This window comes from Stegostoma tigrinum, chromosome 14 (assembly GCF_030684315.1).
Source record: "Stegostoma tigrinum isolate sSteTig4 chromosome 14, sSteTig4.hap1, whole genome shotgun sequence".
In the NCBI taxonomy this organism is placed as follows: domain Eukaryota; kingdom Metazoa; phylum Chordata; class Chondrichthyes; order Orectolobiformes; family Stegostomatidae; genus Stegostoma; species Stegostoma tigrinum.
The window spans coordinates 48,188,113-48,215,210 of record NC_081367.1 but is presented as its reverse complement, the minus strand read 5'-3'; the positions used below and the strand labels follow the sequence as shown (position 1 = coordinate 48,215,210).

The window sequence follows — 27,098 nt, the reverse complement described above, 5'->3', positions numbered from 1 at the left end:
ATTTGGTAAAGAATGGGCTTATTAGGGATAGTCAGCACCATTTTGTGCAGTGGAGGTCTTGTCACAAATTTGATTGAATTTTTTGAGGATGTGATGAAGATAATTGAGAGGGTATGGCAGTGGAGGATGTTTACATAGATGTTACTAAAGCATTCGAGAAGGTCCCTCATATCAGGCTGGTCGAGAAGATTAAGTCACACAGAAACCATTGTGAGTTGGTGAATCGCGTACAGAATTGGCTTGGTCATAAAAGACAGAGGGTAGCTGTGGAGGGGTGATTTTCTGACTGGAGTGGTGTTCCACAAGGTTTAGCATTGGAGGACCTCTGTTACTTGTAAAATATATAAATGATGCGGATGAAAATGTAGGTGTTCTGTTTAGTAAGTTTCTAGATAATGAAAATGAATGAAGTTGTGGATATTGATGAAGCTTGTCAAAAGATACAGCGAGATATGGATCAGTCAGACAGAGAAATAGCAGCTAGAGTTTAATCCAAACAAGCGTGAGGAGATGCATTCTGGGAGGTCGCATGTACAATATAGTATAGAGGTCAAAAGTATATAGTCAATGGCAGGACCCTTGGGGCATTGATATACAGAGGGATCTTGGGTTCTATACCTCCCTGAAAGTAGCAACACAAGTGGATAAGTTGATAAAAAAAAGGCATACAGCATACTTGCCTTCATCAATCAGGGCATTGAGTATAAAAGTTGACATGTCATTTTGCAGTTGTATAAGAGTTTAGTTAGGCCACATTTGGTGTATTGTGTGTAACACTAGTTGCCATATTATAGGAAGGATGTGGAGACTTTAGAGAGGATGCAAAGGATGTTTACCAAGAGGTTGGAGCAAATTACTGCAGTTGCTGGAATCTGCACTGAAAACAACAAATAGTGGAGATCAGAATGGATTAGCCAGCACCCATGGAGAGACAGCAAGCTAACATTTCAAATCTAGATAACTTTTCATCAGAGCTGATCTCTCTCCATGGATGTCAGTCTGACCAACTGCGATCTCCAGCATTTGTTGCCTTCTTTGCCAAGATCTTGCCTGGGTTGAATGTATTAGCAATAAGGAGAGGTCAAACAAATTTGAATTGTTTTTGCTAGAGTATCAGAGGCTGAGGGGTGACCTGGTAGAATGTATAAAATTATGAGTGACAGGGATAGGGTGGGTAGTCTTTTTTCCCCCAAGGTGGAAATGTCACCTACCAGGGGAAGTAGGTTTAAGGTGAGAGAGGGAAAGTTTAAAGGAGATGTGCAAAGCAAGTTTTTTTTACAATGAGGGTGGTAGGTGCCTGGAACGCGCTGCCAGGGACGCAATACGAGCAGACACAATAGCAACATTTAAGAGGCAGTTAGATAGACACATGAAGAGACAAGGACTAGAGGGATACAGACTATGTGAAGGCAGAAGGAATTAGATGAGATTGGCATCATGGTCAGCACAGAAATGGTGGGCCAAAGGGTCTGCTCCAGTGCTATACTAATTTATGTTCTAATTTTTCATTGGTGAAATGACTGTAGTTTCACCTAATCATGAGATTCAATATTATCTATGCATAATACTTTCGGATATAAACCCTACAAACAGAAAGACCCTTATTGTAAAATAGATGGTATAATATTCCCACAGATCAGAAAGGTTCTTCATCATTTTCAGGAAAACAAAATCCCAGATCTACAAGTCAATTGTATGAAATGTAAGCTTCAAGGTTTGATGATCAGGTGGATTAGATACTTTTTCTTCATTTCTGGATTTAATCCAGATTGATAAGGAGGGCATCTCTGTGGGCTTGGCTGAAAATCATGTTTTGAAAAGTTCAAATTCAGTTGCAAGAGAATGTGTCCAAAGGCTGTAGCTGCCCTCAATTTGTTGCTACTAACCTTTTTCACTTTGACACCATAAAATGACTGTAGGAAATGGAAACAGCATCTTGTGGAAGTGGGAGTAGATGCTTTTCTTTGTCTAAGGTCAAGGTGCATTGTTGGGATAAAGTGTTGACTTATACCTGACTTGGTAGGGTACTTGACATCCGCCTAAGCTGGGTGCCTGAAATAATGTGTTCAATTCCCCATCAGTAACATGCCTCACTTTGGTGAGCAAAAGAAATTGAAAATGAGAAGGCTGACAGACATTACTTGTAAGAAACCTCTCCTATTCTGTAATTTATTCACCAGCAATGATGGACAGCACGAAGTGGCCTTTTTCTGCAATTTGCTGGTCCGAGCAAATGGATTTGTTACGTGGCTTCCCCCAGCAATATTCAGGAGTACCTGTCCTATCAACACTCTTTACTTTCCTTTTGATTGGCAGAACTGCTCCCTGAAGTTTACGTAAGTACACATTGCATTAATTGTGCATATAGAAGAAATGCTGTTTCTAAATTCTAAAAGAAAATGGCAAATGTGAGGAAGGGGCTGAAATTTCTTTGTGTAACCTATGTCACCTACCCAGTAACATTGACAAGGCATTTAATCGATTTTGGTGGACTTGCTGAAATAGCAGGTAGGAGGTGAGCTGCCAGTGCTAACTGTACAGTTTACGGTACAACTAATGGGCCCTTCATTGTGCACTAATAATGTACCTACATGTGGGGCCATGAATTTCAACTCCACCTGCATCTAAGGTGTGCAACGACAACTCTCAGCAGACTGGTTAGAAAAAGAAATGTCTATAGAAGGGCAGCTTTTTGGGTGGGAAAAGTATCTAACAAAACAGCTGCTGGCATTTGAATTACAGGAGCACCATGAGAGACAGGGAGGGAAGGATGGAAAGTTAGTTCTAACTGAATGTGTTAATGAGGTCTTTGTCAGTTTTTGATGGGAAACCAAAGGAAACTCCATCTCAAAACCACATGTGGTGGATTCCCAGTGCAAAGCACATGGCCTCTGTTTTGATGAAATTTTCATCCTCACAGCTGCCTAACTTTATCTTGAAAACAGTTAGTGTTCACTGTTTGCAAAACAAAGGTGATAATGAGGAAAATATCATGAGAAAAAATAAATGAATATTTCCCACCATAGTGGAGTTTCTCCTTGGTATAGACTGAGGTATTATCTGTGTTATGATATGTTTCACATTAAATTGATCAAAGTTTCAAAACAGAGAATAGGGTGTCGGAACAATACAAACTTTTAAGTTCAATTGTATAAATAGTGGTCTATGAAAAACATAACTAGCAAGAAGGCTGTATGTTCATGAAACATTGGTGCAAGTTGGTAGAGGAAATGAAGATATCCTTTAAAGTGCTTTGCACATAAATAAATACAAACTCTGTACTATCTTCCGGAATTAAAGTATTGTATTCCATATGTGTAGATTATAGTGATTATAAATTCCAACAGCTAAAGTTTATCAGACCATGCACATAAGGTATACTGCAGGATCACAAACTCTCCCTGCTGTTAGAACTCTTGTTATTTGGACTAGCGTAATCCAGAACAAATTGATTTGCTGTTGGCACTGTTGGAACAAACAGTTCTTCAAATCATTCCTTACAGATACTGTTTTGAATGACTTGCTGTACTGAATCTTCCAAAATTCAGTTTGGGACATTGACATCAAGACTAAATAGGGTTCCATAACTTGTCAGCATACAATCCTCCTAATTGGCCATCTCCATGCAGAAGGACGGAAGTAAGCTCCCAATGCTGCAGGCTCAATCAGAGGGCTAGAAGCTCCATTATCCAGGATGTGTACTCTTGAGGTGCATGGGTGACCATTAAGGAGATGCGACAGCATCATGGTACAGCTCCAACTTCAAGCGTTATGAGAGCTGGAGCTGTCACGCCGCTTAGAGAGGAGTGGAAACTGCTCCATCACTGGGGACATGGAGATTTCAGGTCCAATAGCCCCCCAGTTTGCAGCAGGGATACTCCTCTATTGAGCTAACTGACTCAACATGTGGCTGCAAAACATTGGCAAAGTCGTAAAATCATTCCTAATTGGAGCATTCCTCACGTTAGTTGGCTGCCCACTTCTGTAGAGCAAACACCAAATCCCAATCAAAGCACATCCCCAGGGTAAGTTCCCAGCAACAGTAATGTGTTGATCAGTCATCCTGATGTGATAAGCCTCTGGTTCCTCAACTCACTGTCTCAAATTCACTATCACTGTTAATACTTCTGTTACTAATCCTAACCACTGACAGAAGTTCAGCTTTTGACTTTTTTTTAAAAGGTCATTTAACTACAATGCAGAGGAGATAAATTTGGAACTGCAAACAGATTTTCAAAATGGCAAGGAGTTTCCTATTGAATGGATTAATATTGACCCTGAAGCTTTTACAGGTAAATGCTATTGATGTATGCTACATTTGCCAGACAACAAAACCTTAATTCAGTCAGAATAGCTAATTATCTCATTCATTAACAGAGTACTAACTGTAATAAGACAATGAGATCACTTACAGAAAAGACAAAGCGCAGAATTAAAATCCTTCCACAGGAGTAAAAGGAATCCCATGAATTTGTTATAGAGAAAATAAATTTAGTATGAGTTAGAGAATTTAATAAATCAGCTGATGGTTGTTCCACATGTTAGTGGAGGTGATGGCCTGGTGGTATTATCACTTGGCTATCACTCCAGACAGCCAGATAATATCTTGGGGACTTAGGTTCAAATCTAGTGGTGAAATGGGGGTTCAATGATTTTTTTTTGAGAAGTCTGGAAGAAAGTGTCTAATAATGACCATGAAACTGCGCTGAATTTCAGGGGAAAATCCTATCTGGTTCTCTGATGCCTTTTACAGAAGGGAGCTTTTGGTCTGGCCAACATGTCACTCTAGGCCCACAGCAATGCAGCTGACCTTCAACTACCTTCGGGGCAATCAGCAATTGGCAATATATGTTGACTTGGCCAGTAATGCTCGCGTTCCATGAAGGAATTAGCGAAAAAAAATCAGAGTGGCCCTAGGCTTTTAATCTAAGACAAGTGGCTTGTTTTCCAAAAACCAGTATTAGCAACTGAACTTGGTGATTGAACACAGGTCGGGTTATGGCAGCATAAACAAATTTCAGCAGCAAACTGAAAATTTGAAGGTTCTTCAGACGCGCGTGTTTCTATTCAACATTTATGTAATAGCACAGTGTAGTGTAACCAAGGAAGTATGTCCAAAAGCAGTATCACATGCTACTTTCCATCCTGGGCCTCCGGCAGTGCCACAATGATGCCACCCAAAGGTTGCAGGAACAGCACCTCGTATTTCGCTTGACCTGTCCATCCTCCCTGGACTGACCTATCCCCTCCCTGACTCCCCACCTACACTCACCTTTACTGCTCCATCCCCACCTGTTTGGCTATCTGTCTCCTCTCCACCCATCTTCTCCTCTATCCATCTTCTATCTGCCTCTCCCTCTCTCCCTATTTATTTCAGAATCCCCTTCCCGTCCCCCATTTCTGAAGAAGGGTCTAGGCCCAAAACGTCAGCTTTCCTGCTCCCCTGATGCTGCTTGGCCTGCTGTGTTCATCCATCTCCACACCTTGTTATCTCCTTGTTGATGGTAAGCTGTCTTTCAGAAATTCTATTTGCATATTCTGGTTTTGGCATGTTCCCCTCATGCTGTACTTTCATTCTTTTCTGATGTGGGCATGTAAAGATTAATGTTCAAGTAACATTTAATGAAAATGCATTTCTTCAGCCACAATGTCACGCAAGTGATGTGTTCATTTGTTTTAAGTTCCTTAATAAGTGGTACAGGGTGTTCTTAAGATAGAACTTTCTCAATAATATAATCCTGTATTGCTGCAAATTGTTTTGCACTTTAAAAGTAAAGCACAGGAGACAAATAAGATTGAATGAGTGAATAAAACCATGAAGACTGAACTTCAAAGTAATTTTGTTTTGTCCATGGCATGTGGGCAAAGCCAGCATATATTGGGCATTCATGATTGTCTTTGAGAAGATGGTAGTGATCGACTTCTTCTCAAAAACTTCAAATCCATGTGATGTGGGTTTACTTAAGGTGCGGTTAGGTGGGTAGTTTCAGGTTTTTGACTAACAATATTGAAGGAATGAAGATATACTTTAAATTCAGGGTGGTGCATGAATGGAGAGGTACTTACAGCTGGTTGTGCTGTCATGCACTTACTGCCCTTTTACTTCTAGCTGGCAGAGATCACAGGTTTGGAAGGTGCACACAAAGAAACCTTACCATTATAAGGCCCAAAATGAAAGTCACCAACTAAAATTACAATATATAAAAGAAAGTTACAGTACAAAGTTAAAAAAATGAAAGAGCTGTGGATGCTGTAAATCAGATATGAAAACATAAGTTGCAGGAAACGTTCAGCAGGTCTGATAGCATCTGTGAAGAGAAATCAGTTAACGTCTTGTGGTCGGGTGGCACTTCCTCAGAGCTAAAACTGAGGAAGGATCACCAGACCTGAAAAGTTAATTCTGATTTCTCCTCACAGATGCTGCCAGGCCTGCTGAGCTTTCACAGCAACTTCTGTTTTGGTACAGTACAAAGTTATTTTGAAGTGGAGGAACAATTTTTACCTGTATAGCTGTCATTACGTTCTTCAAAAAATTGATTAGTGTTATTTCAAATTTCAATTAAAACAAATACCAGCAAAAACAGCAACATCACAATCAAAAGGTAAGAAATTAGTTGTCTGAAAATATTGCATTTTAACAGTATTCTTCTCAACTAGATAATCAGATGAGCAAAGAGAAAGAAAACACTAGATAACTATGTAGATTTGACTGTAATAATATGCTTGGGCATGCCACATGAAGGAAAATTAGTCATGAAATTTCTTAATTGTTCCTGACATCTTTATTTTTATTCTTACAGAAAATGGTGAATGGGAAATTATTCACAAACCTGCAAAAAAGAATATCCATACAGATGTTCCTCGGAATAGCACCAAATACCAGGATATAACATTCTACCTCATTATTAGGCGCAAGCCATTATTTTATGTCATCAACATCATTACTCCTTGCGTTCTCATTTCTTTTCTGGCATCATTAGCTTTTTATCTTCCTGCCAACAGTAAGTGTTCTGCTGCATTATCCTATAATAATGCCTAAGTAGTTTACTTTAGTAGATATATTACCACAGCAATAAAGCTTTACACTAAAGAAAACATAAATACTTAATTTTTGTAGAATGTTAGATGAACCTCCAAATGGTAAAGAACAAAGTCATATAATGATTGGAGAAGGGCCTCTTGTTGTGCAGTGGTAGTATCCGATTCCCAGACCAAAAGACTCGGGGTCAAGACCCACCAGTTCCAGAGGTGTACAATAACAGCTCTGAACAGGTTGATTAGGAAAATAAATTAAATAAAAAATACATGATAGAGAATGTTTGTTGACTTTGGACCTGTGACGAAGCTTTACACCATCAGGGGTTTCCTCACTTCCTATTCAGGTTGGCTGCAGACTAACTAATTGAGATAACGGCCATACAAGAAAATTGTACTTACAGCTAGCACCGAACATGCATTGTTGCCAGCTGCGTTGAGGAAGAAAAGCTTTGATTAATAGGGCAGTTCACAACATTAATGTATACCAAAGCACTTTAAGATAATAGATTACAGCTGAAGCACTTTTTGAAACAAACCCTATTTTCCTTGGAATAAAAATGGAATATCAGCCATGATCGAAAAATGGAGTTGACATGTTGGCCTGAAAGGCCTAATTCTGCTCTCATATCTTATCATCTTTCATCTTGTAGGAAATGCTGCAAATATCCAGCAATACTCTCCACGAAGTGTGGAGAGAAAAACAGTTAATGTTTCAGGCCTGTAAACTTTCATCAGAACCTTGTTGCCTATATCAACTGAGGATTGCCATCATATTGTTTTTTATTTCAGATTTCCCTTCCACAGCATTTTGCATTTGGAGTGATGTTTCTTTGAAATAGTTTATTGTATGTCTTTTTCAGGAAATAATAATAATGTTCCAGTGACATCGTGCATCATGTAATCAGCATCTTGATTCATGTTGCCAAGGGCAATGATGGATGAGAAATAAATGCTGGTCCATCCAGAGACATCCATATCCCACAAATGAATTTTTAAAAAAAACAGCACTGCCATGGAAATGAAATGTAAAGCAGTTGCATGCATTCATTTGAGACAAATACATTTCATTTACTTGGCAAGTGGTTTGACATTCTCGCTGTAATGAATCTGATTCACAAACAAGGGAATACTCAGTTCTCCACTGAAAAGTCAACTCCACCTGTAATCTCACTATAAGGCACCAAAAGGAAAAGTACATTGATCTGGTGTTTCAGATGCCAGAGTGCAGCTCACTTTTTGAATAATTGTTTCAACTTGTTTGACACCAGGAAAGTTGATGGTTAACAATTTAATTAGTGAAGCATGTCAACTATTTGACAATGATATTCAGTATCATGGTACCACAATGATGGTCTGAAAATTATTCAGAAACGTCAAACTCAGCTTGGCCAGTTAGGCCCCAGTCAGCTTTCTTTCGATCATTAAGGTGATGGAAGGCACCATCAACAGTGCTATCAAGCAGGGGTTGCTCAATAAAATCTGCTCACTGACAGCCAATGTGTGTTCTGGCAGGGCCATTCGGCTTCTGACCTCATTAAGCCTTAGTTCAAACATAGAGGAAGGATCTGCACTCCAGAGGTATGGGGACGGTGACTTCCTTTGACATCAAGGCAGCATTTGACAGAGTGTGGCATCGACGGCATCAGCAAAACTGTAGTCATTGGGATTTGGGGGAAAAGCATTTGCTAGTTTGAGTCATACCGCGCACAACGGAAGATGTTTGTGGCCTTTGGAGGTCAGTCACGTCAGTTATGGAACATCACTACAGGAATTCCTCAGAGTTTTTTTAGGCCCAAGCATTTGTAGATTCTTCATGAATACCCTTTCTTCTATCATAAGGTCAGAAGTGTGATGTTCGCCGACAACAGCAAATCTTTAGCACAATTCATGGCCGCTCAGATACTGAAGCAGTTGTTTCTATATGGAGCAAGACCTGGGCAACATTCAGGTCTTGGTTGATTAGTGGCAAAAAGCATTCATGTCATATAATTGCCAAGCAATGACAGTCTCCAACAAAACAGAATCTAACTATCATCTCTCATCGTTAAATTCATCACCAAATCCCTCGCTATTAACATTCTGGACATTACAATTGACCAGGAGACGAAATGCATTTGCCATACAAATACTGAAGCAGTTCAGAGACTACAATTTGACAATCAGTAAGCCCCCTCCTTTTCTCAAATCCTGTGTAACATCTACAAGGCACAAATCTATTTCAAAACTAGGAGTCTTTTTTTTAAGGTGAGAGGAGAAAGGTTTAGAAAAGACATGACGGGCAATATTTTTTGTGAGTGGTTTGTGTGTGGAATGAACTTCCAGACAAGTCATGGATGCAAGTGCAGTTAAAATATTTAAAAGACATTTATAAAAGCACTTGAATAAGGATTGTTTAGAAGGATGTGGGCCAAGTACAGGCAGATGGGATTAGTTTAGATTGGGATTATGGTCAGTGTGACTGGTTAGATTGAAGGGTCTGTTTCCATGCTATATGATTCTATGACTCTTTATGTCAAGAATGTGATAAAATACTGTCTATTAGCCTGGATGAGTGTGACTCTATTAACACTCAGGAAACCTCCTCCATCCAGGACAAGACAACTCATATGATCAGCACTACATCCATTACTTCAACTCTACTCCCTCCACTATTGAAACAGAATAGCAGCAACGTGCACCATCTATAAGATTCACTGCAGCAACTATCCGAGGCTCTTTTGATAGCATCATCCAAACCTGCAATTTCTACTGCCTGGATAGACAAGGGCAGCAGCTGTATGGGAGCACCATCACCTATAAATTCCTCTCCAATGCACACATCTTCTTTACTATATTGCCATTTCTTCCCTGTCTCTGGGTCAAAATCCTAGAACTCCCTTCCCAATAGCACTGTGAGTGTTCCTACATTCCAAGAATTGAAATGGGTCACAAGGGAAGTTCACCACCTTTTTTTCAAGGGCTATTAGAGATGGATAACAATTGTGGTTCAGCCAGTGAAATCCAGATCCAGCGAATGAAAGAAAATCTCAAAATTCATTATTGCCGATGACGTACTTTAGAATTGTTATGTGTCAGTTAGCATGAGATAAAATTCCAAACAACAAACAAGATAAATAGCTTATTGAATTTTTTTTGTTGGTTTTGGCTGAAAGATAAGAGTTGACCAGGTTCGATAATGCTTGGGGATCTGTAACATTTATCTGCTCAGGAAGACAAAATTCCACCTTAACATTTCTTCTAAAAGACAGTCCTTGTGACAATTCAGTATTGCTTTAATACTGCAACAAAATATTAGCCTAGAATGCTGCCAAACTCTTCAAGTGGGGATTGAATTCACAATCTTCCTATTCAAAAGTGAAGGTGCTAACAAATGACTGAAAACCATAACATATAACGTTGCTTTCTTGGGAAGCAACACCCATTACAAAATCATTAGAGAAACTTCCCCAGAATTTCTTTATTGTAATGTCATTTCATCATGCAACAAAAAATATAATACTTTTAACTTTTAAAAATATTTCAGGCTTCATGCTCAGGAACACATACAAAATAAGGAATTACTTACAAAATTTACAGTTTTTTTCTTCTTGGCTTTGGTAAAATTCACTTCATCATACCTGAGGAGGATGTCATTGATGTTACAAATTGGCATGTCACAACTGCCATTTGGCCATTGGGTCTGGATCTCAGTGCTGTCTTTGATCACATCTTTAGTCATGCTACACCATGTTTAAGATTGAACCTTCATTGCCAAGTAGAACTATAAGAATTCATTGCTCGAGAATGCCCAAAATTCAGGCACTTTATCTTATCAAATCCTTGTTTCAAGGCATTTTGTTTTTACTGTACAGTTGGTTTTGCAAGAAATCATGCACCCTTGAAGTAGGCCAATCATTCCATATTTCTGCCATTGGTCATAGTCATCTGGCTGCAAAGAGTTAATGTAAGATGAATTAAAGATAACTTCCTTCTCCTGGCAAGTGGAAAGTGTCATTTAGTGTCTCACTTAAATTATATGACCAGACATGGAAGTTTTTACAGGGAATGGAGAGATAGGCATGTTTCAAGTTCAAACTCATAACTTTAGATTCCATGCTAGAGTATCTATGCTAGAGAAACAAGCAAAAAAAAAATGCTTTTTTTGACATCAAAATGTGCAGATTATCAAACAGAGGTAGCAATACTCAATGAAATGCAAAGCTTCAAATTTACTGATTTATTGACATGCTTTTCTCCTTCTTTTTCAGGTGGTGAGAAAATGACCATGTCTATTTCTGTCTTACTTGCTCAGTCTGTCTTCCTGCTACTGATTTCTCAAAGATTGCCAGAGACAGCTCTAGCTGTTCCATTAATTGGCAAGTGAGTGATTGTAAGCTGCTGCTATAGACCATGAAAAATTCCAAACCAGTTCCGGGTCCAAAATTAGTTGCAGAGGTACTGAATGATAATATGATGATGTCTAGGAACGGTGAGACTTCCAAGCCTGCATCTTCTTGGATTCTAAGTGCACACACAATGAGTCAACTCACCTAAACATAGACAATGCACTTACAGTTGAGGCAGAAAGACAACCCTTACCGAAATGCTGACAGGTAAAAGGTAAAATCACCACAGTCTCACCAGACCATTGGCTGTTGTCTCATTACAGAGAGACAACTGTTAGAAGTTAGACCACATAAGGCGAGGGAGAGGTAGAGAAGGAGAGCCCTTTGTGGTAACCTCAACCAGTGTGACAGTTGAACGCATATTGTTGATATCAACCTGCATTACAAACCAGCAGTCCAACCCTCTGAGTTAATGGACCCCCTCATTTACATGTGCCCTGCATATAGAAAAAGCAACATTTTGGATGATTAAAGTTAATTAAAATCATACAGCACAGAAGAGACCCTTTGGGCCATCAGGTCCATACTGCCAAAACTGCACTAAATCTACACAAGTCCTATGTTTTCTGCTCAGGCCCATAGTCTTGAATGTTATGACATTTCAAGTGCTCATCTGAGTACTTCTTAAAGGTTGGGAGGTAATATAATCCAGACCACCACCAGCCTCCGAGTGAAAAATATTTCCCTCAAATCCCCTATAAAGTTCCTGCCTTTCATCTTAAAACTGGCCCCCTTGTTATTGACCCTTCAAAAAAATATATATAACGATTGTATGCACAAAATGTGTGAGAGGGGAAGGATTTCCCTGATTGTTAATGTACTGAATCACTTCACAAATGGTGCAGGGTATTTTTTAAAATCAAAGAGCAAAATTGTGTGTATGATATTTCCATGACACCTCTTCCTTGGATTCTCACCTTTTCAACCACAGAACTTCAACACATCAAAGCAAAGTGCCAATGGTGCAATAGCTTCATGTTCCCTGTTCTTGCACTTGTAGGGAGTGCTGCTGGTTTATTGTAATTAGCTCCATGGTTCCGACACTAGTCCTATGTAGTGGAATGTGGTGTGGTGGAAAACACAGGAGGCAGATGGTTCAAAGGCAAAGAAAATACTGATTTTATTGAAAAAAACAAATAAATTGAGTATATTTACAGAAAACAAGAAAGTGAATAATAAAACCCACCTAACTCTGATTGAGAACTGTCTCCCAGTTAACTGACCTCCAGTTAAGCCTTGCAACCAAGGCTTGATGCATTGGGTAAAATATATACAGTGGGTAGCTGTTACTTATGCTAACAGGAGAGAGAGAGAGAAAAAGAGGACCTGCTGACCTATTCCACTTCCCTTCCTGAGGGCTACTCTATACCGTTAGCCCACCCAAACCCCACCTTCCCCTATCTAAGACTAGCCATGATGTGTTAGAAGGTCGCGATGACCTTAGGCTCACTCCTAGTGTGAAAACACGATTTTGATTGGCTCTTGTCTGTAGTCGCTTGTTGTAGCTGGGATTCCACGAAGGGCCGTAAGTATCTGTAACAGTCAGTCTATTGGTGTCGACTGATGCAGTTAGAGATGAGTGGGACTAGAGTGGTGAATACTTTGGATTTTCTTTCTTTACTCATGATCATTGCAAGTGGGCTGTTATCTTGGATTGTTGTAAATATTGCTGGCATTGCCCTGATCGATGTGTAGGGTTTCTAGATACCTTTGGTTGCCTCTGGACGTTGAGTGGAAGCTTGTGGTTAGCTGCTGGTGTTCAGTGGTTACGAGGGCTGCTTTCCTTCACAAATGGACCTATGCCTTGCTCGGACTTTCAAAGTCTCTTTAGAGCCCACCTCAGAGCACACACCATGCTGGAGTCAGGGCGCATTGCTAGTATCACAGTGCTGGTATCACAGGGCTGGTATCATTCTATTTCTCCTTCTCTTCATTCTCTTTCACTCACTTCTCTTCCTTGCCGGGCTCAGGGTCTCCAGTTGCACCCAACTTTAGGCCCCGTTATCTCCCATCAAATCTGTTGAGCTTTTGTTCGTCCTCTTGAGGCTGAGTGGGCTTCCTGAGCACTGGAGTAGGTGTGAATAGTTTTTTTGATTGAGTTGAATAGTTTTGATGGTTTTGGGATGTCCAGTTTTATTCTTGGATGGGTATTATTTCAAGTTTGAATATCTTCAGGTGTGAATGTCTTTACATCCATAGGTGGAATGTGTTTACATATAGCACAACGATGTGGAATGTTCAGAAGTTTTGTGCCTGAGCACTGCTTAAAGACTGAATGGCCTTGTACCTCTGTAGGCTCCAATGGTTCTGAAGTTGTTTGTTTCCTGCAGACTAGATTCCATTGTTTTATGCTGGGGCATGAATGGTGGCCTTCCTTTAGTTTCTGCAAGCTAGCCCCTGTTTCAGACATCTGCTCATGGGCTTGCATATTACTCAGAGTATCCTAGCCAGCCTGTTCCTGGTTCAGTTGCATGCTTTCTTGAATCCCAAAAATTCAGTGAATGTAATCCAATGTAATTTCCATAACTTCTGTCGAGAGAGGGTTTTAGTCTCAGGTAAGTCAATAAACTGATGGGTATTTTTGCCCCACCTTACACATGCTTTATGCTCCACAGCCAACTGAGATTGATAGCGAGGTCAGCAGAAGTGTTGAGTTTCGAAGCTTGTTGAGTTGGGAGAGCAATTTCGTTAGCGACAAATATCTTTTTTAACAAAAATTTTCAAATTCTTATTTCGGATAATCTGAACCTGTTCCCAATTTTATTTTAGCCCTTTCTCCCCAACCATCCCTCCCCATAGAAAGAAATTCTTGGAAACAGGTACACAATCTCATTGGGAATTTCTGTCTGAGACATTGTCATGGAGAAAGTGAGAAAGCATTACATGTTGGGGCAAAGTAGTCTTCAGTACTTAATGAGGAAGCAGTCTGCTAGATATCATATGACCTCCACAGAATATGGCTGGTATTTGTGTGAGCAATCGTGTAAAAGCAACAGGGTAACTCTGTTATGTACTGCCTGAGGAGCTACTGACATACTTGAATTATGAAACAGCTCTCATGGGGTTGTCAAGGTGACCACCACATTCAACTTCAGAATGACATAGATAATGACTGCACAAACAGCACCAGAGCATTAGTTTCAGATGTTCACCTAATGGTAGAAAAAATACTTCACTGTTAGGAGTAACAGGTAACTTTTAGACTTGAGAATGGCATTTTCTAATCAAGAAAATAATCTACTGATTCTACCACCAAATCAGCCTCCATTTGTACAATTTGAAATAATAAAAGGTATTATTTTTTTGATGAGAAAATTTTGATCAACCTCACATGTTTTATTTTTCAGATACTTGATGTTCATAATGATTCTGGTCACCATTGTGATAGTGAGCTGCGTCATTGTGTTAAACTTCCATTTCCGAACTCCCAACACTCACGTTCTCTCATCTTGGACTAAATGGGTACAGTAATGCCTGTGTGTGGTGTTCAATTTTCTCCCTTTAAGTAACAAAAGTAGTATCACATTCCTCAATGAGGGAAAGGCTGAATTCCACAGAATACCCAAACTCCTTGCTTTGATTTCGAAAAGTGAATTAGAATGAAACACTGAAAACACTGACATCAACAGACTATTAAAACAATGCCCATACAAAGCTATTTTATCAAATTAAAATGTACAGTTCAGAATTCCTCAATCCGATATTAAAGTGGCACAGGAGAAAGCAATATATTCAGGACGAGGATGGGCTCAAGTGAATTCAATAATTCTGGTTGGTACAGTACCAGAATGGGAATATCTTGGTTACCCACTGGAAGTAGGAGATATAATGCCGAGAAGCATCACTGAGGTCTTCAGTACCACCTGGCCTTGAATTGCAACTGCAGTGGTAACCGACTTCACTGAATCTGCTCTGAACCTTCTGAGGCATATAACACTAAAAGCAAAAATTTAATTTTTATTACTCCATTGGTCTTCCTCTCCTCAAAGCAGTAGATCTCTCCTTGGTATTAGCTCCATGGGCTTCCATTGGTCTTAGTGACACCAAGCAAATGGCCATTTTTCAGTTTCACAGGCATAAACGTTGACAGGCTCCTACAGGACATTTCCAGTCCTGTCCTCACCTATCAACTATATATGTACACTTTCCAGTAGAGCTCCTGGCTAACAATTGGGGTGGGATTTAAGGACTAAATATTCCTCTCTTAAATGAAGACGGATGAGGTAAACTGCCTCTTCCTGCTCAAATCAAATGACTCAGCATAATTTGGGATATAAACTTGGAATATCTTGGCGTGTAGAAGTTACCTCTCACTGTATGGACTCAATTATCTATCAAGGAAAGCCGTAGTTGAACGTTTAATTTGAAATTGCTTTTATTTTGATCTTATGCTTCATTTCCCAACAAAGAGATTGTCAGTATGTCTGGTTCCAGGCTTCTAGTGGGATTTGTCTTAAACCAGCCATTAGAAGCATGCTAGATTGGCATAATGTTCAATTGATTTCCTCTCCTGCCCTTTCTACGTAGAAATATTTACCTTCGACTTCCTTCTGACCCAGGCAGTACAGTCTATGGAACTCGGAGAATTCATGTGTAAAATTGGTACCCTTCCACGCAAAGCCAACTACATTAAAGCCTCAGAGATAATGGAAACTGCAGATGCTGGAGAATCTGAGATAACAAAGTGTGGAGCTGGATGAACACAGCAGGCCAAGCAGCATCTTAGGAGCACTAAAACTGATGTTTTGGGCCTAGACCCTTCATCAGAAAAGCTTTTCTGATGAAGGGTCTTGCCCGAAACGTCAACTTTTGTGGTCCTAAGATGCTGCTTGGCCTGCTGTGTTCATCCAGCTCCACACTTTGTTATCTTACATTAAAGCCTCAATGCACACTTTGTCAGTATGCTCCAGTTAACATTAAAGTGGAGCTCATATTAGAGCTTAGTAAATGTAATATGTAGGTTAAACAAATTTGCATTTTATCTTGCACGTGATAACATCTATCATTAAAATCAAGTGATTACAGTTAACACTGTATGAATCTGTATAGTTCTACTCTAATTTTCTAGCTGTTTTTGGAAAAGCTCCCACGGATCCTGCTCATGTCTCAACCTGACAACAGTAACTCACCACCGTGGGAGAACGGTGTGTTGCAGCGACGCAGCAGCTCCCTTGGATACATTATTAAAGCACAAGAATATTTCACTATCAAATCCAGAAGTGAACTTATGTTTGAGAAACAATCTGAACGACATGGATTGAAGACACGGGCCACTCCAGCTATCAGTGAGAATCAACAACATTGAAATCACATGGATAAATTAATCAGATTCCAGCCAATCTAATTAAACAAAGCTGTCTTTGATCCTGTGAAGTTTGGCTCTTCAGTACTTTGAGAGACTCAAAGATTCCCTTAGTTGAATTCCTGCTTTGAACAGTGAAAACACAATTAGCATAGAATGTATAACATGGAACAAAAACTAATTTGCACTGTCAATTTGAATCCTTTGAGTTTCAATTTCAAAACATGGCTCTTGAATCTGATTTAACTGCTTTGCAATATTATTTTAAAAATTAGCAGTTACTTTTGCCGAGAATCGTAGAAAAGTTTATGAGCTGATAAGAATGATGCGTAATGTTCTTAATTATAAGATCCAGTTTTCAAATTAAAATATGCAGTTGTAATTTATAAAAATAGTTTAAAAATGAATTTTACTGATGTCAGCAAAGTTCTCCTAAATTTAAACTTCTTTTTCTTGAACATAATTATCAGAGCAAATGGGAGAGACTGAATTTGATTTTCTTAAGTGAATTGTGTATGAATTAGCCTCATTAAGAGAGAAACATTTTATTTTGAAATCATTTCCAACAAAAACAATTCATTTTTAAAGCAGGTCTGAAAAGCAGCTGTAATGATAATGAAAATATTCCAGATCAGCTGTATTCCGAGCTCAAGTCGGGCATCGATGGGGCTAACCTCATTGTGAAACACATTAAGGAAAAGAATGACTATGATGAGGTACAGTTTGATGAACTAGAAAATCATGCATTAATCAAACTTTTCTTCAGTTGATATCTTTTGCACTTAAAAAGTGAAATTGTAGTAATGTTCTTCACAGATGGGTTTGATTTCAAAGGCATTATGGGATGATGGAAAACAGTGATTAAATGGAGAGAGAATAGGGAAACATAAAAAATGGTGAATTTTAAAAGGTCACTCGAGCCAAAGTGTTAACCCTGATTTCTCTCCACAGATGCCGTCAGAAATGCTGTGTTTCTCCAGCTATTTGTTTTTGTTTCTGAATTTTTGAGATGGTCCTGAAAGGGAATAGATTAACTACAATATAGTACAGCATCACAGTTATCACAAGACATTCAGTCATCACAGCAAAAAAAAGCAGATCCCAGAAATCTGAAATGTAAACACTCCGAAGTTCAGCCAACATCTGTGGAAAGAGGAACAGAATTAACATTTGAGTTTGATGGTCCTTTGTTATTTGTTTGAATCATTGCTTGTTGTGGGACCAATATCTACTCACTGAAGAAACAGTGTTGCCCAATGAATAATAAAAGTTTATTGTAATGGTCTACAGATAAAGCTATAACAGAATGGATTAAATTGCACAGAGTAATGTTTCAGGGATGGTGTTTAGTCATATTAATAATATTGACTAAAGAATCAGAGATTGGTTTATTCCATGGCAAGTTGATATAAAATACAGACAGTGTCTCTTGACAGCCCTGAAAGGTTCATATTTGCATATGTGGAAAGTTCAGCACATACACACTTTGTGAATCACTCTGTCAGTAAAATAACATGGTGGCACCCAAACAATCACAATAAATATGAGTGGAGTCAGTACTGGCAGGGATACTTGCATGCACATTTTGCATATGTACTGAGAGCATTTTGGCGGTGCCACCAACATTCTCTAAATTGCAAGTATTAAACTAAACCTTATAGCAGGGAAACCTGTTTCAGTCTCAACACACTCTCAAACAGACTGGCTGGTAGGGGGACTTGCACAGCACCTGGAGTCATAGACATAGAGTCATACAGCACAGAAACAGACCCTTCAATCCAACCAGTCCATACCGAACATAATCACAAACAGAACTAGCCCCAGCTGCCTGCTCCTGGCCCATATCTCTCCAAACTTTTCCTATTCTTGTATCTATACAAATGTCTTTCAAATATTGTAATTGTACTCACATCCACCACTTCCTCAGGAAGATCATTCCACACACAAACCACCGTCTGTAAAACATTTGCGTCTTGTGTCTTTTTTAAATCTCTCTCCTCTCACCTTATAAGTGTGTTGAAATCCCCCATCCTAGGGGAAAGACAACTGCAATTAACTTTATGTATCCCTCTCATTATTGTATAAACTTCTAACAGGCTGCCCCTGAACCTCTACACTTCTGTGAAAAAATGTCCCAGCCTATCCAGCCCTTCTTTATAACTCAAACTTTCCAAACCCAGCAACATTCTGGTCGATCTCTGCTGAACCCTCTCCAGCTTGATAATATCCTTCCAAAACTGGACGATCAGAATGGGACACAGTATTCCAGAAGAGGCCTCACCAATGTCCTGTACAACCTTAACATGACTTCCCAATTGTTATACTCAAAGGACAAAGCGATGAAGGCAAGTGCATTAAATACCTTTTTAACCACCCTGTCTATATGTGACACAAACTTCAAAGAGTTGTGTACCTGTAACCCAAGGTCTCTCTGTTCTATAACACAACCCAAGAGAATGAATGGTTATGTGTTCGTGAGGCCAGGCCTGGAAGTTAATTGCAGGCTGTTTTTTTGTTCAAAGTACTCAAATGATGCTTGGTTCCAGAGAGCCATTATAGTCAAACAGATAATGGATTCCTGAGTATTACTTGGGGCCCCATAGGGAGTTATGTTGCGAAACAGTCCAATAAACAGAAAAAGAAACCAAAGTTTGAACTCATTTTTAGGCTGCATTTAAGTCAGAAAGATTGCGCCTGTATAAGCTGCAGGAAGGAAGTTTGATTGCTCCCTGGTTGTTGTCCCATTGTCAACTTATTGAATGTTCAGAGAATAGAATAGAATTAAATTTAAATCACAGACATTAATTAGGTGATTTTGTTGCTTAACTTTACTCTGCTAAAGTTACTGTATTATTAATAAATTGTTAATTATTTTGTTCAAGCCATAAACCTGATGTCTGTTAACAGTTATTCACAAAGTCTAGCACTGGTTATTAAAAAAAATGGTTAGTAATCATTGGGGAAAAGTTTGAGGGTCATTAAAATGTTCAATCTTACTGTGTTGCAAATACAGAGATAGGGAAACTGATTTTATTTGGCCATCTTCATGCCGTAACAGTGATTACGATTCAACATTTATGAGACTAACAATTTCAAAAGTAATTAATTGGCTGTAAATGACTTTAAGACACAAGGTGCTTTTCTTTTTATGGATAGGTATCATTTTTTATTTGATTACCCTCCTATAGAGCCCTTTGGAAAGTTTCCCAAAGCCATATCTACATTTGTGGCCAATGTCACCAACAGTTTATGCACAAAATCAGAGCGTTGCTTCTAAAATCCATCCAGCAGCAAAGTGATGTTTATCAAACAATTCATCTAATTCTATATTTGAAGTAGAAATAACTATAATTTGTTCCACAGTTAAAAGGGGCCAAGTCAATCTGAATAATTGAGTATTCCTGATAAGATTCTTGAAGAAATGTTAACATTAAAGCTGATTTGATTTGTGCTTTGCTAAATTATGAATAGGCCAAGCAATAGCCATCTGCAGCAAAGTAATTATTTCATTTTTAATGCCAATTTAAGAATCTTGGAGCAGCTATTTCTGATTATCATTGCAAGTTTTCCTTCAGTCACTGTTAGTAATAATGTTACATTGGTCTTAAGCTGCCTTTGGAATATCCCACCTGTTACCAGATATAATGGGCTTCAGATACACTAAATACTACGTGTGATTTGCAACTTTCTAAAAGTGCATAAAGAGCTTTTCCACCAATGGAATTACATCACAGGTGGAACTGTGCACACACAGATGGATCACAGTGGCTATCTTCAATGGCAGTGTTGTATCTCCTGCATTCGGAACGTATTTATGAACAGGATTTGCTGTTGATTAACTAAGTAGACTTTTAAGAAATTCAATCAATTCAAAGTTCATACACAATGGATAAATACATGCAAATAGTGAATCAAATTTAAATTTGAAATTCCTTGACATTATTATTATTATGTTTCATTTATGTAAATGACAATAACACATCAGATAAAATGTAATTAATTGCTTGGTTATTTTAACTTTTAACTTATTCTAACTTAAATATATATTTTGAGAATAATGTGACCATTTGATTCAGTAGCAGAGTTAGTATGATAGTACTATGTTAGTGCACAGAGATCTTTGCATGAAACTTTAAAAAAAATGCTCTGGCCTTGAAATATTTTGTTTTTGTGTTTCAGGAAGTTGACAACTGGAATCGAGTGGCTCACACATTGGACAGGCTCTGTATGTTCATCATAACTCCAATAATGATTTGTGCAACATTTGTCATATTTTTGATGGGAAACCTTAATCATCCTCCACCATTACCATTTGAAGGCGATCCCTTTGAATATTCAGCTGATCGCCCACGATGTTTGTAGCTTTCAATTATCCATAGGATATCGCAGAAGATACAATTCCATTTACCCCCACTGCTCATCATCCAATCCCTCTTCCCGTTCCCATTATACACACACACGCCATGGCAATGTATACAGAGTTGGAAAACATGCCATACAAATCTATACATATATAAAAACATGAAATAAATGTAAAATAAAAAATGCAATTGTGTGTGCATATGATAATGCATGCAGACATACATTGGTATTCTCATGGACAGATGGTGAGTTTTCAAATAAATTTCTCTCCCTTTTCTCTCTATTTGTCTGTAAGCAGGTTGTAACTTCTTTCCCCTTTCTTAAACAGTGGTAGTATATTTCCCTGACTCCCGCTATTTGTGGATTCTGACTTTGTAAGACCACAACAACTCTACTGTAAAGTCAAACTGGAATCAAGTTTTATATCATACACGTAGGGCAGGTATAGTGATGGTGGTGAATCATACAATTGGAGAGATTGAATTGAAACAGATGAATATACATTCAATTAGTATTAAATTAAATGTAAAACAATCGAGATATATTAATTTAGCAATGGCTTTGCTTTTGAGATAGAATCCAAAAAATCAAATCTGGAGATGTCAGTCTGGGATTCCTTTGTGGTTGATTGGCCTGCTGTCCATGTGGACTTTTATCCAGTTTCTTCTCTTTAAAGAAGTGTAGCTTTCTGAGAAACATTACTAAAAATATTGTCAGTAGATGTATGAAGCAGCATTGACCCCTTAACTGATTGCTATTGCAAAATTGTAAGATTAGAAGGCAGTTGGGTTCAGTCTATGGGAGTTATCTGACCAATCTTCCTGGGAAATGGGAGTAAACAGTTACCATTCAGACAAAAGTTTGCATTAAAGAAACCAAATCTCCATGGCCAATCTCAGAGATTAAGTATTAAATCCTTTTACGTCCTTTTACAGAGCAGGTGCACCTTTCAATTCTATTGTGTAAGGATTTTTTTTTTCCATGGAGAAAACCATCACTGCAGCAGGTTATAAGGAAATAGCTAGTCTTCCCATCCCAACAGGAAGTACATGGAGTTCATTGCCTGGCTGATATAGACTTCTGAGAAGCTTCTGGAAGGTTCTGCTAAGTCCCGACTATAGTAGCCATCTTTCTTGGACTGTTTAATTTTTTACAGTCAATAAATATATATTTGGATATCTATTAAAGTTAGGTTTTGATCTGTTTGTTTTAGAATGAATGAGAATAATAGAAATGATGGAAAACCTTGAAATCAGCAGTTTATTTTCCGACCAGCCGATAACGTTAACGATGCTGAATCTTTGGCTGTAATAGTAGCATATATTGTGGTGTACAGCTGCAACTTCATAGCTATATATATGGTTGCAAGTAGAGTCATAGAATCACACAGTACAGAAACAGATCCCTCGGTCCAACCAGTCCAGGTCGAACGTAAGCCCAAACCAAACTAGTCGCACCTGTCTGCTCCTGGCCCATATCCCTCCAAACCTTCCCTATTCATGTATCTATCCATAGGCAAGAATTAAGATTTGAATGTACAGGTTGTGGTATTCCAATATGATATGAGCATTGCTTTCTCAGAACAGTTAAAATGAAAATGTCAGCTTATGTATTTTTAAATGCCATGGATTGCACTTTTTAAAATAGTTAGTTTGACACTAATCCACAATTATAATCCATACCGTATTATGTACAAGATGTGAGAAGTATTTTAATGATATTCACTCCAGCCAAAGGAAATACTATATTCCAAAAATTTCAATCCCTGGGAAAGAATCAAATAGCTGATACTGCCAAAAAGAATCTGTACTATTTCTTAATCCATACACAATATTATCATTAGTTTTGCAAACTTCTTGTGTGATTATGTATTAATAATTTCTATTTTGCATTGTATCAAAGTTGGCTTCAATTATATTACACATGACGTTAAGTAATGCTTAATCGTGTTATCTTTATTTCAAATACATTTTAAGAACAATGTCATAATTTGATTCAACTGGCAGTATATTCTGACACCCACAGAGCAAAATGTAATTTGAACAACATTCTTTAAATGTACTCTATCTTCTGTTAGTCTCAGAGTCTTCAGGCAGGTCTCTTGTCATCTGCTCAGAAGAGTAAGTTAAAACTGAAATGCAGGATTCAAATCAGATATCATTGGAATGTTTTCTGATGAATTGTATCTGTCTGTTTTCGTCTATTAGGACTGAAATTGCTCTCCTGAACCCATCTAGATTCCAAACAGCACTTTGTGTGATTATGTCAATAATAGAAGTATTTTTGTTTATTCACTATTAGACAAACATGCAAGCTATTAATAGCTTAACAGAATTTGAAAATAAAGAATATCAAAGCACAAATGAATTTACTGGATAGCTACAAATGTGAGATTATTCAAAATACCTTTACAGGGTCAATATCCCTTTCTCTGCTGTTCAGAATGTATTACACAATTGGCTGTAATACATTCAATTGTACCATGCCAAGGAGCAGCATAATATGCACTCCAATGATGAAGACCAAAATCATAATATCCTGCTGGACAGGAAGTAAACACTTTTCAGATGAAAAAGGACACAACCATCCATGCGCCTCCTAGAATCTGGTTGCTACAGTCATAGGACCTGGTGCAAAATTTACCACATGCAGATAAAGGAGAAGAATGTAATTCTTAAATAAAAGAAATAAGTATTCTGTTAAATACAAGTCAGATGAGGAGAACCATAGTATTTGAAAAATATAATAGTTTATTTTCAGAGAATTGTGCCTTTCTGCTTCAAACAGCAATGTAGCTTTGAGATATTAAGAATTTTAACCCTTCTACGTAATTGTTCTGTTTGTTCAGTTCAGTTGTTTGGGTGAGGGAAATACAAACTATTGTTGTGAGCTTAAGATTCTTCATTCCTTTCTTCCATTTTCTTCAGCATGTCCAGTATGCAATAAAATCTATGCTGCCCTGCATCATCACCACAAGGAGCCTATACTTTCCAGAATCTAGAACGTAGAACATAGAACATCGAACAATACAGCGCAGAACAGGTCTTTTGGCTCTCCATGTTGCGCTGACCTGTGAACTAATCTAAGCCCCTCCCCCTACACTATCCCATCATTATCCATATGCTTATCCAAGGACTGTTTAAATACCCCTAATGTGGCTGAGTTAACTACATCGGCAGGCAGGGTGTTCCATGCCCTTACCACTCTCTGAGTAAAGAACCTGCCACTGACATCTGTCTTAAATTTATCACCCCTCAATTTGTAGCTATGCCCCCTTGTACAAGCTGAAGTCATCATCCTCGGAAGAAGACTCTCACTGTCCACCCTTTCTAATCCTCTGATCATCTCATATGTCTCTATTAAATCCCCTCTTAGTCTTCTTCTCGCCAATGAAACAGACCCAAGTCTCTCAGCCTTTCTTCATAGGGCCTGCTCTCCGGACCAGGTAACATCCTGGTAAATTTCCTCTGCACCTTTTCCAATGCTTCCACATCCTTCCTGTAATGGGGCGACCAGAACTGCACGCAATATTCCAAATGAGGTCGCTCTAGCGTTTTGTACAGTTGCAGCATGACATCACGCCTCCGGAACTCAATCCCTCTACCAATAAACCTAACACATCGTAAGCCTTCTCAACAGCATTATCAACCTGGATGGCAACTTTCAGGGATCTAGAGAACGATGCACTCATTCTCTTGTCACGGATATACATAATAAACTGGAAGTGTTGAAATTCTACAGTTGTATTTAGTTGCATTTCTTGTAAAATATACTGGTGCATTTAATCAAAAATCAACTTTGGAATTCCAGCAGAGATAATAGGGACTGCAGATGCTGGACAATCCAAGGTAACAAGGTGTAGATCTGGATGAACACAGCAGGCCAAGCAGCATCATAGGAGCAGGAAGGCTGATGTTTCGGGCCTAGGTCCTGCTCCTTATGATGCTGCTTAGCCTGTTGTGTTCATCTAGCTCTACACTTCTTATTTTGGAATTCCAGCACTTACTTTTAAGGCTCAGTCAAAGATTTTAAACATTCTTATTATGTGGTTAGGTATTTAATTTTGCATTGGTATATTTTTGGGAGAATTATAGATTAGTCATGTAAAAATTTTACAATTTATCATGAAATTTATGGAATATTAGAAACAGACACTGTTAAGTGAATCTAGAAAAACTCGATACATTAAACTATTAATTTGATATCAGCATTATTCTTTTACAAACCTTTTTTTTCTAATGGAGCCAAATTAGTTCTCTATAACATAAAGTCTATTTCCCAGAATCAACCTAGTTTCTCTTCTATGAACTTCCTTCCCTGAAACAGTTGCAACCGGCCAATGAGAGAAAGTTTGGATGAACCATAATTTAGGGTGTCATGCTTTTGGCAACATACCCAACGCAGTTCCTCTTTCTCCTCAGCGTTTTGTAAGACTGGAATGATTTTACGGTATCAAGGCAGGTATTGGATATACCATCTTTCTAATTGAGGGCCTGAAGTAGGTAATTAAATTTTAATAATCTTAGCCAATATTGCTCCAATTTGTCAGAGAGCAGGGAAGGCCTGCACTTAATGTGTACCTTTGCAGGTTTAATGCTGTGGGCTGCAAATCAGTGAAGACATGATACAGATGGAAGGATTCTTCTTTCCTGGGCTCCTATGCCAATCAGAAGCTTTCCCACCCTGCATCCCTATTTTTCTCCACTGCATTGAAATTTGCCTTGTTCAATGTGCCCTCCCATCCCTGTTGTGGGGGCCTGAGAAGCTGACCTCTGCAATATCCTGGACTCACCTGGCTTCGAAGACATCTCTCGTTCCTCTTTCTCCTAGGCCTTCTGTAAGACTGGTATGGCCATCAATCCTGGTGTGGTGCACGGCTGCCAGCATCCAACTGACAGACAGATCCACGAGATAGGGCATCCTCCTGACAGCAGATGGAAGTATTGCTTTACATGTCCTGCCTGTACTAAGCAAAAAGTTGTTGTCCAAAAACTTGGTGTGATCCAGCTATGCTAAGGTAAACTCATCCCCAAATGTTGAGCTGCGAACACAGAGTTTTCCCTCAGTGTGTAATCTAGCTGGAAGGATGCAGACCTTTCATATCTCTTTTGGAAACAGATATCAGAAAATGTAAGTTTGAATTATTAGTCTTTTTTACCAACTCAAAGGAAGTGGAACTTTGGGTGTTGTTTTTTGGTACTGGACTTGACAATTTTGTGCTTGGTATCTTTTGGGGGAAAAAAATTACTACCTAGCAACAGGGTTTGGGTTGGTTTAAAATAGCAGTTTGACACTGAACTGAGAAGGGAGAAAGCAGTTGGAATAGTCATAGAGCCATAACTCACAAAAGGCCTTTGGCCCATCAAGTCTGTTCTAATCAATATAAACTATTCTCATGCCATTTTCCAGCACCTGGTCCATAGGCTCCCATGCCTTTGGATCACCAAGGTGCATCTAAATAATTTTTAACTATTATGAGGACTTATGCCTCTACCCACTTCTAGGCAGTGAGTTCCAGATTCCAATGATCCTCTGGGTGAAAAACATTTTCTTCAGATTCCCTTTAAATGTCCTGCCCCTTACCTTAAATCTATGCCTCCAGGTATTGATCCATCCGCTCAGAGAAAAGTTCTTTTCTGTTTACCCTGTCTATGTCCCTCATAAATTTATACATCTCAATCAAAAACCCCATCAGTCTCCTCTGCTTCAAGGAAAATAACCCCAGTCAATCCAATCTCCCTTCATAACTGTAACTCTCCAGGCAACACCCTGGTAAATTTCACTGCACCTTCTCCAGTGCAAACACATCTCTCCTATAATGTGGATTCCAGAACTGCACACAATACTCTAGTTGTGGTCTAATCAACATTTTATATAGTTTCAGCATAGCCTCTAAGGTTCAACCAATAGAGACAAGTATTCCATGTGCCTTCTTAACCATCTTAACTGTCCGTTCCACTATCTTAATGGATTTTGAGCATGTATGCCAAGGTCCCTTGGATGTTGAGATA

The 27,098-nt window shown here is 38.7% G+C and overlaps 1 protein-coding gene across 2 annotated transcripts in view; it reads left to right on the top strand.

Annotated features, from left to right (window-relative positions):
• Positions 1 to 23,031, top strand: part of chrnd (cholinergic receptor, nicotinic, delta (muscle)) — a 41,567-nt gene extending 18,536 nt beyond the window's left edge. The window contains exons 5-12 of one of the 2 annotated variants that reach the window (XM_048542915.2): positions 2,181 to 2,336; positions 4,183 to 4,292; positions 6,801 to 7,001; positions 11,286 to 11,397; positions 14,771 to 14,885; positions 16,492 to 16,708; positions 17,317 to 17,441; positions 20,905 to 23,031. In XM_048542915.2, coding sequence (XP_048398872.1) covers positions 2,181 to 2,336; positions 4,183 to 4,292; positions 6,801 to 7,001; positions 11,286 to 11,397; positions 14,771 to 14,885; positions 16,492 to 16,708; positions 17,317 to 17,441; positions 20,905 to 21,087 — 1,219 coding nt within the window. In that variant the 3' untranslated portion in view covers positions 21,088 to 23,031. Of the gene's footprint in view, positions 1 to 2,180; positions 2,337 to 4,182; positions 4,293 to 6,800; positions 7,002 to 11,285; positions 11,398 to 14,770; positions 14,886 to 16,491; positions 16,709 to 17,313; positions 17,442 to 20,904 lie in introns of both variants that reach the window. The other variant, XM_048542914.2, reaches the window with a different exon arrangement.
• Positions 23,032 to 27,098: the final 4,067 nt, after the last annotated feature.